The sequence below is a fragment of the Bufo gargarizans genome, chromosome 3, assembly GCF_014858855.1.
Source record: "Bufo gargarizans isolate SCDJY-AF-19 chromosome 3, ASM1485885v1, whole genome shotgun sequence".
Taxonomy (NCBI): Eukaryota; Metazoa; Chordata; class Amphibia; order Anura; family Bufonidae; genus Bufo; species Bufo gargarizans.
The window spans coordinates 424,990,563-425,005,265 of NC_058082.1; the positions used below are offsets into that span (position 1 = coordinate 424,990,563).

At 39.8% G+C, this 14,703-nt stretch overlaps 1 protein-coding gene across 1 annotated transcript; it reads right to left on the reverse strand.

Moving 5' to 3' along the window:
- Positions 1–1,305: 1,305 nt before the first annotated feature.
- AVPR1B (arginine vasopressin receptor 1B) lies at positions 1,306–3,719 on the reverse strand. The gene is made up of 2 exons (XM_044287930.1): positions 2,834–3,719; positions 1,306–1,586 (listed from the first exon to the last, which is right to left on the reverse strand). Exons 1-2 carry the CDS (start codon positions 3,717–3,719, stop codon positions 1,306–1,308), a joined length of 1,167 nt encoding a protein of 388 aa, XP_044143865.1.
- Between the last annotated feature and the right edge of the window lie 10,984 nt (positions 3,720–14,703).

Consider the following 14,703-nt stretch of genomic DNA (forward strand, 5'->3'; position numbering starts at 1 on the left):
GGAGACACCTATGTCATTTCCCGTCAAAAAATTACTTGCTGGTTGAATAAAAGTAACTTTAAGCCAAAATTTGCCTGGGGTATGAATAATTATGGGCAGCACTGTATATGTATATATATATATATATATATATATATATATATATCAATCTGCTCAGCTTTTCCAGCTCTATAAAACGCTTTCTGCAGATTACATTGCAATTTGGTGTGACAGGTCCTAAAGTGTAGGAGCCAGTAAGCAGCCAAATTAACAGCCTGACATTTTTATGCATTATATGTGCTGGATTGCAGTTGGCGATTTTTTTCTTAAAAACTGTTCCCTAAATGAATAGGTGTACCAGTCCTGATCATACTATACTGCTGCTGACAAGGTTACTGCTGCCTCCACTACTACCCCATACACAGCTGCAAACATCTCCTACTTTGTCCGTCGGGTTCCGTACTGTGCTGCTGCTGCTACCCCTACACAGCCGCACATCTGCCTTGTCTGTCAGGTTCTATAATGTACTTCTGATGCTCCCTAAATGGCTTTTTAAAAAATAAAAGCCATTGCTTCTTCGCTTTCCTGCAACTCAGGCAAACTGTCACATGTTGAATTTATTTGTATGTGAATTGAATATGCTGATTCGTTGGAATTGGACTAAAATTTTATTTCAAGAAATTTGCTCATCTCTACTCCCTTTCCTATTTGCCCGCCTTTGAACCGCTTTCAGCTTTCCTGTATTGAAGGGAGATACCCAGTATCCTAAAACTGAATCCAATATTCAAAATGCGGCCTTAGCAGAGATTTATGGGATCTTGGGTTTTTAATCTTTATTTTTATACACCCTAAAATCCTTTTTGCTTTTGGCGCTGCTTGATATTGATTACTGCTGCTTAGCTTACTTGATAATACCCAACTTTTTCCTGTTCTGTTGCCCCCACTTCTATTCTATTTAATGTATATGCAATAATACAATTACCAAGACCTGGGTGCATTTCTTTATATTTATTATAAAGAAATGTTCTTGCCTATGCTGCCAGCTTATCTAGGTCTTTCTGTAATATTTTACAGCCAAGATGACTTTTATGTATCCTACTAAGTTTTCTGTCGTCACCAGAATGTCAGTGTAAAATACTAGAGCGTAATAGTATAAGACATAAACTAGACACACTGGATATCTACGTTAAGAATTTCATGTAGCTGCTAGATATAGATATCAACCACATGTACTATTTTCAAACTCATGACAAAAGCAAAATTACTACTATTAGAGTTTGAGTCTAAAAGGAGTTAAAACTTATAATTTGTCAAAATGTAAATTGTTCAAAGTAGTGCTGATTCCACCACTGTGTCTTCACATGCGGGGTACAGATCTCTAAGGCTGTGACATGTGCCCTGCATCTGCAATGAATGTGTCCGGATCTGTGTCAGAAGGGTGTCCCGGCGACTGGAGGCACTTCCTGTGCTGTTCTGCCTACGGGCATGAAGAAAAGGGATTCTTGGAAATAGCTGGGGACTGCTGTAGAACATGTAGATCCATGGATTACTACAGCTGCTCAAGCAGGGCAACAACATTGTAATGGTGAATGCAAAATCTGAAGAGTCTAAAAGGGAAAATGGAAAAGAAGGAAACAAATTTAAAAATACGATAAAACCAACTTTAGCTTGTACACTGATATCACAGGATCGGACTGGATTTATCAATGCTAGTATGACAGTTTTCAGAAGCAATTACATTGAAAAATTGTGTTTGGGACGAATGTCACATGTGGTATTCCTTAGCATATACCATATAGAATGCATGCTACACTTAAACTCTCCATGAATACCCCTTATATTGTACTAGCGATTATGTTTATTGTCTATTTTGCTTACATTTTATAATATTCAGCTATGGCAATAAAATAAAAATCACAATCTAGGGTAAAAGCAATCACCTAAAAACATTATACAACTATTTCATTAAATTGTGAGTGGTTAGAAAAAAAGAACTAAAACAAATAGAGTATGCTACATACGTGTCACTCACTTTTGTTTTAGTATTTTGTTTTGCATAAGGCAGTCAATGTTCAAATGGATTTAACTATGTTATCTGTGTCAGCAGCTGAAAATTTGCATCAAGCATGGACAATTATGAACGCTACCTGAATATATCCAGTACTGTGTTCCTTCAAAGATTTTCTCTGCACAACAAAGCCATGTCACAGCTCCCTAGACAGCACAGTTGTGGTGCTAACATTTAGTATATAACACAGCTTATAAATAATTTATATATTTTTTTGCTTTCGCTTTTTTAATGTTAGAGTAGACTTTCTTTGTATAACGAGTCAAAAACTCTAGGAGATAAAAAGAAAGGGGCACACCATTATGTGTAGTAAACTATTATGGCTCCACTAAATGTTCTTTCCCCTGTTGGTATACCCTTCTCCATTGCTGCTTGGTAGAAATTGATATTCTCAAATAAACTTTAGGACTTTTATGTGAGACAAAGTAAATTGTAGGGCATGCTCAGGGCAATTCTTTAGAATAGAGCCTCCCTGAAACATTCCACCATACAAACTCGACATGGTGATTTACTACAGTTGCTGAAAGGTAAGCTAGGTTATGTTCTCGGAGAAGAGGGACTGACCTAGAACTTCACTGCTTAGACTCTCAACCACACCGCCTGCCAGAGTGATTGAACTACATTACGGGGGACAACTCTTCATACAGCAATCATGAGTATAATCAATATTAGCCTAAATGTTTCCTTAACAACATACATAAAGTCAAATGTCATGTACTAGGTTGGTTAGAGTATATTATTCCTAGCAAACATCATATCATGAATATAACATATACGTATTCTTACCAACATCTGGTGCATTTCCATCCCAGACTGACCACATTTGAACACTGAAAAATGGTGTCCAGCATATAATGTATGAAAGGACAATAACAAAAGTCATTTTGACTGTTCTGATTTTGGCTCTTGAGATTGTCTGAATGCTGCTGACTCTAGATGGCATCACTTGTCCATTGCTTTCCCTTTGTCTTGCTCCATAGGTCTGCATTTTCCCTTTGAGGTTCTTACATATTTCACAACAGATCAAGCTGTAGCAGACTACCAGGATACCTACAGGCACAACAAATATGGATAAAGTGTTCCAAGTGATATAAGCTTTAGCACCCCATGGGTATCGAAAATCAGCCCAGCAGTCTATAACTCCAGAATCTTGTTGAATTTCCTTAAGAGAGAAGATAAAGATTTGAGGGAGACTGAAGAGGCAACTGATAATCCATGTGATCCCTATCATGATATAAGCATGCCTAGTAGGTTGTTGTAAAGTTTTAAGTGGATGGCACACTGCTATATATCGATCTATGGTCATCATCATGAGCATGTAAGTAGACACAAACATACTCATCACTTGGGTATACTTTACCACCCTACAAAGGAAATCAGATCCTATAAACCTGAAGGTAATGTCCCAAATCATTTGGGGAAGGATCTGAAAAAAAGCTACTGCAAGGTCAGTATATGCAAGATGCATAATAAAGAGATGCATTCGGGTCATTTTCTTCTCTCTTCTGTAGATTGCAAGCAGCAAACCTACGTTTCCCAATGTTGTAATTGTTAAGACAGTACCTAAAACAGCTACTTCAGTCTTAGCTAGATCTTCATCTCTAGAGTCTGAAGAGTTGGAAATAATTGTTGCTTTTACAGTTGTATCTACGGGGTATTGGCTTGTATCCATTGGCAAGTATTCCACAATTGATTTTTAAAATAATGACATTAACTAGTGTCTTATATGAATATTTTACATATATTCTCCTCCAAAGCACTAAAAACTAAGTATCTGTAGACATCTAGGAAAATTCAGAATTTCCTAAGAATTACTCTTGTTACAGTACAGGTGGTAAAAATTATTTAAAAAAACTTGATAGCTTGTTGACTCCAGAGTTCAAATCCAAAAGGTTTCTTGTTGCCCTTTCCAAATCCAACCTCCATAAGACATACTTCTTCAGTAACCATGTATCTCCTCATATGTTCTTGTGGATTTGAGATGTCCAAACATCATGATGTTGGCCAGAGCTAATTATTGCACAAGTAAAGGTCTAACTCTCAGTCTATATACACACCGCCTGCCTTCTTTCTAACATCAGTTCAGTCAGGTACTATGGAAACACCAATTAGAAAGCCCTGCAAGGTAACTGACAATTTAATCTAATGTGAAGGAAATCCTACCTGACTTCATAAATGGCCTTCAGGGTTGATTCCCTAGATTCAATTATCATATAATTATAATCTAATATGGATAATTAATACTTAGATAAGTTAAATACACAAAACACTTGCATAGATTGGATATAAATTATCAGTCATACATAGTTACTGCATTGTTAAGACATATGCCTATGTCATATAAAAATTATTCAATGACTTGAAGTACAGCACATCTAAAAAATTATTTTATTGTTAATAGTTTCTTTATACACACGGATTGCCTGGGATTTAAACAGTTTCTTATATATACATAGTTTGAGTGGTGGGGTACTGTTTTGCATAAGAATACGACGTGCATTGAGATTCTTGAATTTGGCAAAAGAGCCTTTAAAAATGGCTGACTGAATAGCCCCCTGTGAATTGGGTCAGTGTTCTGTCTGTTTTAAAAATGAATAACAAAATGAAGAGAAGAATGGTGGTGCGTATGACCACTTATATCGGTTCCCTTTTGTGTTTTTAACCCTTCACTCTGCATTGAAATAGTTTTTCGTAGTTTTATAAGTTTCGTTTTTCATGCAAACAGGAATAATATACCTTTATCTACCCTTTGCCTATGGACCCTGTAGCAGCTGCCTTACCTGCTATGGTTCTAGTTAGGGCTGATTGACATCTGGGTTTATTGATCTGGCAGAGGAACATCCTGATGGAGTTCACTCGATCTGGCATAGCCAGAGATGGCTTTGCGGGGCGGAGCTTGCCGCACTGCGTGATGGCCGCATAACTGCAGCTCTCCAAACTATCTAGCCTTCACCGCAACCTTTAGAGACCACATTGCAATCGATATGGTCAAGATCGGAAGGGACAAGCAGGGGAACACTCTCCCTACCTCCTGAGAAACAATAATCCGACATGGATAAATTCTTGCAAAAGAAGCAGGACAACATAGGAGGAAAATCCTAGATGGCGCTAAAGGGCGCGTTGCCGCAGCACATGAAGGATGACTCCGATGGAGAGAGCTCAGGGTCAGATGCGACCGGTGAGTCAATATCCACCCACATCTTCAGGTCCTTTTTAACTAAAGCCCTCAGAAAAGCAATTGCTCCAGTAATGAGAGACTTGGCAGATATTAAAGCTGATATGAAAAGCCTAGGCACAGATTGTCAGCGCTTGAGGACTCACAGACTGAGGTCTCACAATAATGTGCAGCTTTGAAGTCACTTACCTCCTCTTACCGAGATCATATTAACCAAGCTCTCCTACAGATCGAGGATCAGGAGAACCGTAGCAGGAGGAAAAATGTGCGGTTGAGAAGCCTGCCAGAGACTGTAGAGGCTGAAGCTCTCTTGCAAACAGTCCACTCTATTTTCGCCCAGGTAATATAACGAGCTCACAGGGCCCTTAGGTCTAAACCGCCACCAGATGCTCCCCCCAGAGACATTATATGTGGACTACTCAGTTACTTAGACACAGCAGCTATACTGAGAGCGTCCCGAGACATCAAAGAAATCCTGTATGAAGGAACCCGCATACTAATATTCCAGGACTTAGCCGCCAGTACATTGGCGAAAAGACGAATTCTGAAACCCCTAAAAGAGGTATTAAGAGCACAACGCATCCCCATACGCTGGCTATACCCGTTTGGACTAGCCATAATGAAAGGTAATACGTTCACCTGAAGACCTGGAACAAGTCTGGAAAAAAATGGAGATTCATCCCATGGACATACCATCTTAGCTTCCTATGCCACATTCAGGTGATCTTCCAAACATACCTCAGCCTGAGAATTGGTCAGTAGTACGGAAGAACAAAAAGCAGAAAAGACAACAAGCAGCTGCGGGGAGCACTCCAGCTTGAAGATATAAAGAACAGATAATGTCTATTTTTTTCTGTTTATCTTCTTTCTCTTCCCTTTCTTGTCCGCATGTTCTATTCTGTTGCAGACATACCGAAGTTTTAAGAAGACCACAGAAGTCGCTGCTTTACTACATCTCATCTCCGGATTTGGAAGTACCCATTCTGCATAAAGACAAGCCTGTTATGTGGACTCTCTGTGTACTAAAAATGTTTTGATGTATTGGTGAAGGTGTGAGGAAGTCGCCTTATGAGGCACCCACCTCCCAGTTTATCAGAGACTCACTGTGGACCTCCTAGAGACACCTTTAGTGCCCTGTATGGCCTAACAGTGACTCTCTCATTCATACTATTGCACTTACAAATGTTCTTACATTTATCTTTTACATTTATCTTTTATATTTGGCTCTTGAAATGTTTTTCCTTTTGGTATATTGTTGTTAGATGTTCCAGATACCTAGTAGGAAAGCATCAATACTATACCCCTCCTTTTACATAGACATGGCTACACTAAATGTTGTATCTTTTAACATTAATGGTTTAAATACGCCACAGAAGATACAAGAAATGTTTAGACTTCTTCGGAGTGAATACGCAGATATTCTGTTACTTCAGGAGACACACTTCCGCCACAAACGCATCCCTACACAACCCTATTCCCAATGGTTCCACAGTACACATTCCTCAGCTTCAAGAGGTGTTTCAATTGTGATACATGGTTCTTTGCCATTCAGAATGACATCACTGTATACAGATCCAGAGGGTAAATACCTAATACTTGTAGGTACTCTGGGAGACCAAGTTGTAACAATAGCTAATATCTAGGCTCCTAACATCAGACAGGTACCGTGGCTACTTAAAACAGTTAAATTTATTAGATCTCACTCAACAGGCACATTGTTTTTGGGTGGAGATCTTAACCTGACTCTAGACCCATGTTTAGACTCAATCTCTGGTTCTCAATCCGCTCCTAGGTCATCTTTGACTAAGCTTAAAATATTATTATCTGACATGGCCTTGGTGGACGCTTGGCGTACTGTCCACATAGATGATAGAGACTATACCTTTTATTCAAATACACATGGCACTTATCATCGCCTTGACTACATATTTGTACCAGCTCATTCTCTCTCTAATATTATCTCGGCCAAAATAGCTCAGATATCTATTTCTGATCATGCTCATATTTCAATGAAACTCCAGCTTTAAGAATTGTCCTATAAAGAAAGGACATGGAAACTTAATACTACAATTTTGGGCACCCCTTCTCACACACAAACCCTGACCCAAAAACTAGAGTTTTATTTTCAAACGAATGCCGACCCTGATATCTCACAACCAATTCAGTGGGAGACCCATAAGGCATACAATTAGGGGTGAATCGATTGCTTTAGGGAGCAGTCTTAAGAAACAGAGGGAAAAGGATTTGAAATCATTGCTAAGTCAGATTTCACAATTAGAAACCACCCATAAAATATCTGACTCCTCGCTCCATTTTAAGAGTTTAGTTTCCCTCAGGCGCCAGGTGAAGGATTTATTAAATATTAAGTCTGCAAAGACACTACAATATCTCTGTTATAAATACTACGTACATGGAGATAAGGGTAACAAAGTAATGTCCTCGCTGTTAAAAAAGCAGAGAACTAAAACCTTTATATCTTCCATCAAAACCGCTGAGGGCACTGGGTTTACTTCCACACCTCTAATAGCACAATTCCATGATTTTTACACCAACCTCTATAACCTAAGATCTCCAACTATAAATTGTCCAGATTATCCCACAAACAACCCAACTGAGGACCTGGTTTCTTCTTTCCTCAATAACGTTGAAATTTCCACATTATCGGCAAATGACCGTGCTCAGCTGATTACCCCTGTCACTTTAGAAGCAGCTGAGAGAGTTCTAGGGACCATCCCTAATGGAAAGAGCCCAGGCCCGGATGATTTCACCATAATATACTATAAGACATTTAAGAAGACCCTATTACCAGAATTTGTCAAACTACAGTGGGATGCGAAAGTTTGGGCAACCTTGTTAATCGTCATGATTTTCCTGTATAAATCGTTGGTTGTTACGATTTGTTTAGTTCTAAAGGTTTTGGAATCATTATTGGAACTCAAATTGGCTTGGTAAGCTCAGTGACCCCTGACCTACATACACAGGTGACTCCAATTATGAGAGAGTATTTAAGGGGGTCAATTGTAAGTTTCCCTCCTCTTTAAATTTTCTCTGAAGAGTAGCAACATGGGGGTCTAAAAACAACTCTCAAATGACCTGAATACAAAGATTGTTCATCATGGTTTAGGGGAAGGATACAGAAAGCTGTCTCAGAGATTTCAGCTGTCTGTTTCCACAGTTAGTAACATATTGAGGAAATGAAGACCACAGGCTCAGTTCAAGTTAAGGCTCAAAGTAGCAGACCAAGAAAAATCTCGGATAAACAGAAGCGACGAATGGTGAGAACAGTCAGAGTTAACCCACAGACCAGCACCAAAGACCTACAACATCATCTTGCTGCAGATGGAGTCACTGTGCATCGTTCAACCATTCGGTGCACTTTACACAAGGAGATGCTGTATGCGAGAGTGATGCAGAGGAAGCCTTTTCTCCGCCCACAGCACAAAAAGTGCCACTTGAGGTGGGCTAAAGCACATTTGGACAAGCCAGCTTAATTTTGGAATAAGGTGCTGTGGACTGATGAAACTAAAATTGAGTTATTTGGCCATAACAAGGGGCGTTATGCATGGAGGAAAAAGAACACAGCGTTCCAAGAAAAACACCTGCTACCTGCAGTAAAATATGGTGGTAGTTCCATCATGCTGTGGGGCTGTGTGGCCAGTGCAGGGACTGGGAATCTTGTCAAAGTTGAGGGACGCATGGATTCCACTCAGTATCAGCAGATTCTGGAGACCAATGTCCAGGAATCAGTGACAAAGCTGAAGCTGCGCTGGGGCTGGATCTTTCAACAAGACAACGACTCTAAACACTGCTCAAAATCCACTAAGGCATTTATGCAGAGGAACAAGTACAACGTTCTGGAATGGCCATCTCAGTCCCCAGACCTGAATATAATTGAAAATCTGTGGTGTGACTTAAAGAGAGCTGTCTATGCTTGGAAGGCATCAAACCTGAATGAACTAAAGATGTTTTGTAAAGAGGAATGGTCCAAAATACCTTCAACCAGAATCCAGACTCTCATTGGAACCTACAGGAAGCGTTTAGAGGCTGTAATTTCTGCAAAAGGAGGATCTACTAAATATTGTTTTTATTTCTTTTTTGTGGTGCCCAAATGTATGCACCTGCCTAATTTTGTTTAAACAATTATAGCACACTTTCTGTAAATCTAATAAACTTCATTTCACTTCTCATATGATATATTTAACTGACAATTTTTATCGTAACAATCAATGATTTATACAGGAAAATCATGATGATTAACAAGGTTGCCCAAACTTTCGCATCCCACTGTATGTAACTCACTTTTTACTGGTTCAAAATCCCCCCCACAATTCCTTGAGGGCCACATAACGATTTACATAAAGAGGGTAAAGACCCAGAATTATGCAGCAGCTACCGCCCGATTTTATTACTTAACACTGATCTCAAATGGTGGGCCAAGATCCTTGCACACAGACTCTCATCTCTTCTACCCCAAATTGTTGGTGAAGAGCAAGTAGGATTTGTTCAAGGTAGGGAGGGGAAACACAACGTCTCCAGAGTTCTACATGCGGTAAACTATACTAAACAAAAGAAAATAGCATTAAAACTCCTGGGTACAGATATGGAGAAGGCTTTCGACAGGGTCAGCTGGGAGTTCATGAGACGCTCATTGCAAGCCTTTCATTTTCCTGACCCATTTATTGAGGCAGTTTTCTCATTATATTCCTCCCCTACTGCTAGAATACTAGTAAATGGCACCCTGTCGAGCCACTTCTCTATTTGAAACGGCATGCAACAGGGATGTCCCCTGTACCCTTTGCTATTTATTTTGTGTCTTGAAATGCTTCTCCTGAAAATTCGCAACACTAAACAGATCGAAGGCCTCAAAGTTGGCACTTTCACACATAAAACCGCTGCGTACACGGATGATTTATTATTAATCATCAACAATCCCCTGGAGGCATTCCCCTTTATATTAGAGATATTTGACAGTTTTGGGAAGGTGTCTAATTTCAAAATCAATTTTGATAAATCTGAAGCTTTGAATGTGACTCTTCAGAGCTCCCAGCTGGCCTTTGTCAGAGAGAACTCCCCATTCTGATGGCCTGCTGATGCCATTACATACCTGGGAATTCGAATCCCAACAGACCTCACCACTTTATTTAAGATGAATTATCTCCCATTGCTCCAAAAAATAAGCAAATCTCCTCAAGAGTGGAAAGTACCGTATGTTTCCTGGTTTGGGAGGAAAAAGCTCCTTTCCACATTTATTCTTTCTCAACTACTATATATAATATAAGTATTGCCCATAGATGTCCCACTTTTTCGAAAGTTCACACATTGTTTAGAAGATTTCTGTGGAATAACAAAAGAGCAAGATTGTCTTTGCTGCAACTCTCTCAAAAAACGGCTGGTGGAGGCATTGGCCTACCCGATTTACTGCTATACTTCCAAGCTTCCCAATTAGCTCGCTGGACACTATTAGTCAACCCCACATTGAAAGTCCCGTACCTGGAAATTGAGAGACAGACTATATAACCAGATTATAGACTCTGGCTGTGGCTTAAATACCCCAGTTTGAATCCCACAACTGTTCCTAGTGATTTAACACAAGGTATGCTGAGAGTTTGCAGGAAACACACTTCTCTGTCAATACATGGAGATTTGATCTACCCCTTAGCACCTATAAATACATTACCTTCAGTTATAGCACATAAACATATGTCCAACTGGTGGAATACGTTAACTGATATAAAGATTGCAGAAGTTGTTGGTGCTAATACTGATGACGATGCTTTGTCTCAAGTTTCCAAAAGCTCAGGACAGTCACTTTCTAATCTACAAAGATTCTCTCAAAGCTCCGTCGTTTTGAAATCCAGAGGGCGGGACATAAATTTGACCCTACCTGGTTAGAAAATTTCACGCTTCTTGATACTCCACCGGCCAAACTTCTCTCAAAGATTTATTGTACTCTTCTCAAAAACCGTTCTGTCCATAAACCAGCGTTCATTGCTTTATAAGAGAAGGAACTTGGCTGCACATTTAGAAAGGAAGAAACTTCCACTATACTTGCACGCTATCATGGGTTCTCTAAGTGTGTGAAAATCCAGGAAAACTCCTTTAAAATCATTACACGCTGATATAGAACACCGGAGTACTTATATAGCATTGGGGTTTCCCCAGATAAGGAATGTTGGAGATGTGGTGCGGAAGCTGGAACTATTTCACATATCTTCTGGAAATGTGAAAAGATTAAAAAGTTTTGGTCTGACATATGGGAGACAATACATCAGATCTGCCCTAGGTCAGAAGCGCACTTAGATGAAAAATTAGTTCTCCTCTGCCTATTAAGTGGGTCCTTCCGCCCTGTTAAACGGAATCTAGTTACAACTCTTATAACAGCAGCCAACTTGCTTATTCCTATGCATTGTAGGTCGACCTCCACACCTACTCTTGAGCAATGGGTAAACAAAGTACATCAAATCTGTAGGTTTCAAGAAATGTCAAGTTGGGAAACTCACTCCAGATCAAAATTTATCCAGGTATGGACTCCATGGCTGGACTTTGTCAGCAAAAAGGTCTAACCTTATATTTTGATCCTGAAGTGTTCGGGGGTCTGGCGTGTTCCAATGCCTTGTTAGCAGATGGCCTACAATGTACGCTACCCCTCTTTTCTCTTCTTGGCCCTTATCCCCCCCCCCCTCCTTTATAACCCCTATAGATTTCACTATTTCTACTATTGGGTTATTACTAGAATAATTTGCTTATTGTTCCGTTTTCGTTGCTTTTTATGTTAATTTTGTCACTTCAATTCTCATATACCTTGTGGAGTGGATTAACAGATAACCTTTTTGCTGGATACATAGTCTTCCTTCTCTAAATATGCTGCTGATTTGTGCCTTGATGTTTACATTATAAGTTGAAAGTAATTGCCTTTATATAACCAAGGCTTGCAAGCCAAATCTATGAAGACATTTTGGATCTTCTTCTTAATGTAAGCTCCTCTACAACTGTATATTTATACTTATTGTCTTCGACTTCGTCAAATATACAGTACAGACCAAAAGTTTGGACACACCTTCTCATTCAAAGAGAAGGTGTGTCCAAACTTTTCTTTATTTTCATGACTATGAAAATTGTAGATTCACACTGAAGGAATCAAAACTATGAATTACACATGTGGAATTATATGCATAACCAAAAAGTGTGAAACAACTGAAAATATGTCATATTCTAGATTCTTCAAAGTAGCCACCTTTTGCTTTGATTACTGCTTTGCACACTCTTGGCATTCTCTTGATGAGCTTCAAGAGGTAGTCACCCGAAATGGTCTTCAACAGTCTTGAAGGAGTTCCCAGAGATGCTTAGCACTTGTTGGCCCTTTTGCCTTCACTCTGCGGTCCAGCTCACCCCAAACCATCTCAATTGGGTTCAGGTCTGGTGACTGTGGAGTCAGCACCCCATCACTCTCCTTCATGGTCAAATAGCCCTTACACAGCCTGGAGGTGTGTTTGGGGTCATTGTCCTGTTGAAAAAGAAATGATGGTCCAACTAAACGCAAACCGGATGGAATAGCATGCCGCTGCAAGATGCTGTGGTAGCCATGCTGGTTCAGTATGCCTTCAATTTTGAATAAATTCCCAACAGTGTCACCAGCAAAGCACCCCCACACCATCACACCTCCTCCTCCATGCTTCACGGTGGGAACCAGGCATGTAGAGTCCATCCATTCACCTTTTCTGCGTCGCACAAAGACACGGTGGTTGGAACCAAAGATCTCAAATTTGGACTCATCAGACCAAAGCACAGATTTCCACTGGTCTAATGTCTGTCTATTCCTTGTGTTCTTTAGCCCAAACAAGTCTCTTCTGCTTGTTGCCTGTCCTTAGCAGTGGTTTCCTAGCAGATATTCTACCATGGAGGCCTGATTCACACAGTCTCCTCTTAACAGTTGTTCTAGAGATGTGTCTGCTGCTAGAACTCTGTGTGGCATTGACCTGGTCTCTAATCTGAGCTGCTGTTAACCTGCGATTTCTGAGGCTGGTGACTCGGATGAACTTATCCTCCGCAGCAGAGGTGACTCTTGGTCTTCCTTTCCTGGGGCGGTCTGCATGTGAGCCAGTTTCTTTGTAGCGCTTGATGGTTTTTGTGACTGCACTTGGGGACACTTTCAAAGTTTTCCCAATTTTTCAAACTGACTGACCTTAATTTCATTAAGTAATGATGGCCACTCGTTTTTCTTTACTTAGCTGCTTTTTTTCTTGCCATAATACAAATTCGAACAGTTTATTCAGTAGGACTATCAGCTGTGTATCCACCTGACTTCTCCACAACGCAACTGATGATCCCAACCCCATTTATAAGGCAAGAAATCCCACTTATTAAACCTGACAGGGCACACCTGTGAAGTGAAAACCATTTCAGGTGACTACCTCTTGAAGCTCATCAAGAGAATGCCAAGAGTGTGCAAAGCAGTAATCAAAGCAAAAGATGGCTACTTTGAAGAACCTAGAATATGACATATTTTCAGTTGTTTCACACTTTTTTGTTATGTATATAATTCCACATGTGTTAATTCATAGTTTTGATGCCTTCAGTGTGAATCTATAATTTTCATAGTCATGAAAATAAAGAAAACTCTTTGAATGAGAAGGTGTGTCCAAACGTTTTGTCTGTACTGTACTTTTCAATAAAAACTGATTTTAAACACACAGAGATGGCTGTGCACCGCCGAACCCCCACTGATTATAATGGGATCTGGATGCTTTCAGGCAGAAGCTGGCAATTATGCCAGTAAACGGCCGAATCCCATTATAGTCAACGGGGTCCAGCTGTGTGCACTTACGTGTCCGGTGAACTCTATTATTTTAGAGTCGTTATTCATAGAAAACTGCATGGATTAGTGCCATGCTCTAATTTAGTCACTACAGAAGAGAGTCCCTCTGGTCAGTGATGGTCTGATTGAGTTAAGCAAAACTTTGCTGTGCTCATCCAAATGATGGAGGAAGTTAAGTGCCAGGGCAGGAAGAATACATGAAGTGGCTTCAAAAACCTATTCCCAGAAAACCATCCACCTAATTTTTGTAAAATAAATTACATAGAAAGCTCACATAATTTAGTTTATCACATATCTGGCTTTAGGGTAGAGTCCCTTTAATGGACTATATGGGTTCTTTGTCTTAGTACTGAGCTGTTGTGAAGATGATATAGTGATGCCTCCATGTCATTGGATATAGAAACCCTAGATTGTGCAGCTATTAGACTGCATTAATGGTACACTGTGCACCAAACTTTCTGCACTTGTCTGGATGATGTGAAGTTAATCCCTTCTCCCTTTGTCCTTTCTAAACCTTAATTAGTCACTTGTGCATCATGTTTTCTGTATGTCTGAATCCCTAAGTGTTTTATTTCATCTGAGAGCTTATGGCAGACTTTTCACCTGTGACCAGAGGGAGAGGAGCTTAGGATGTTTATTGATAGGGATTTGAAATAGAGTGTTAGT

Coding starts and splice junctions, on each gene's coding strand:
- AVPR1B (XM_044287930.1), bottom strand. CDS start 3,719: ATGGATACAAGCCAATACCCCGTAGATACAACTGTAAAAGCAACAATT. Junction 1,587..2,833: donor TGGAAATGCACCAGATGTTG/GTAAGAATACGT, acceptor TTTCCCTTTTAG/ACTCTTCAGATTTTGCATTC.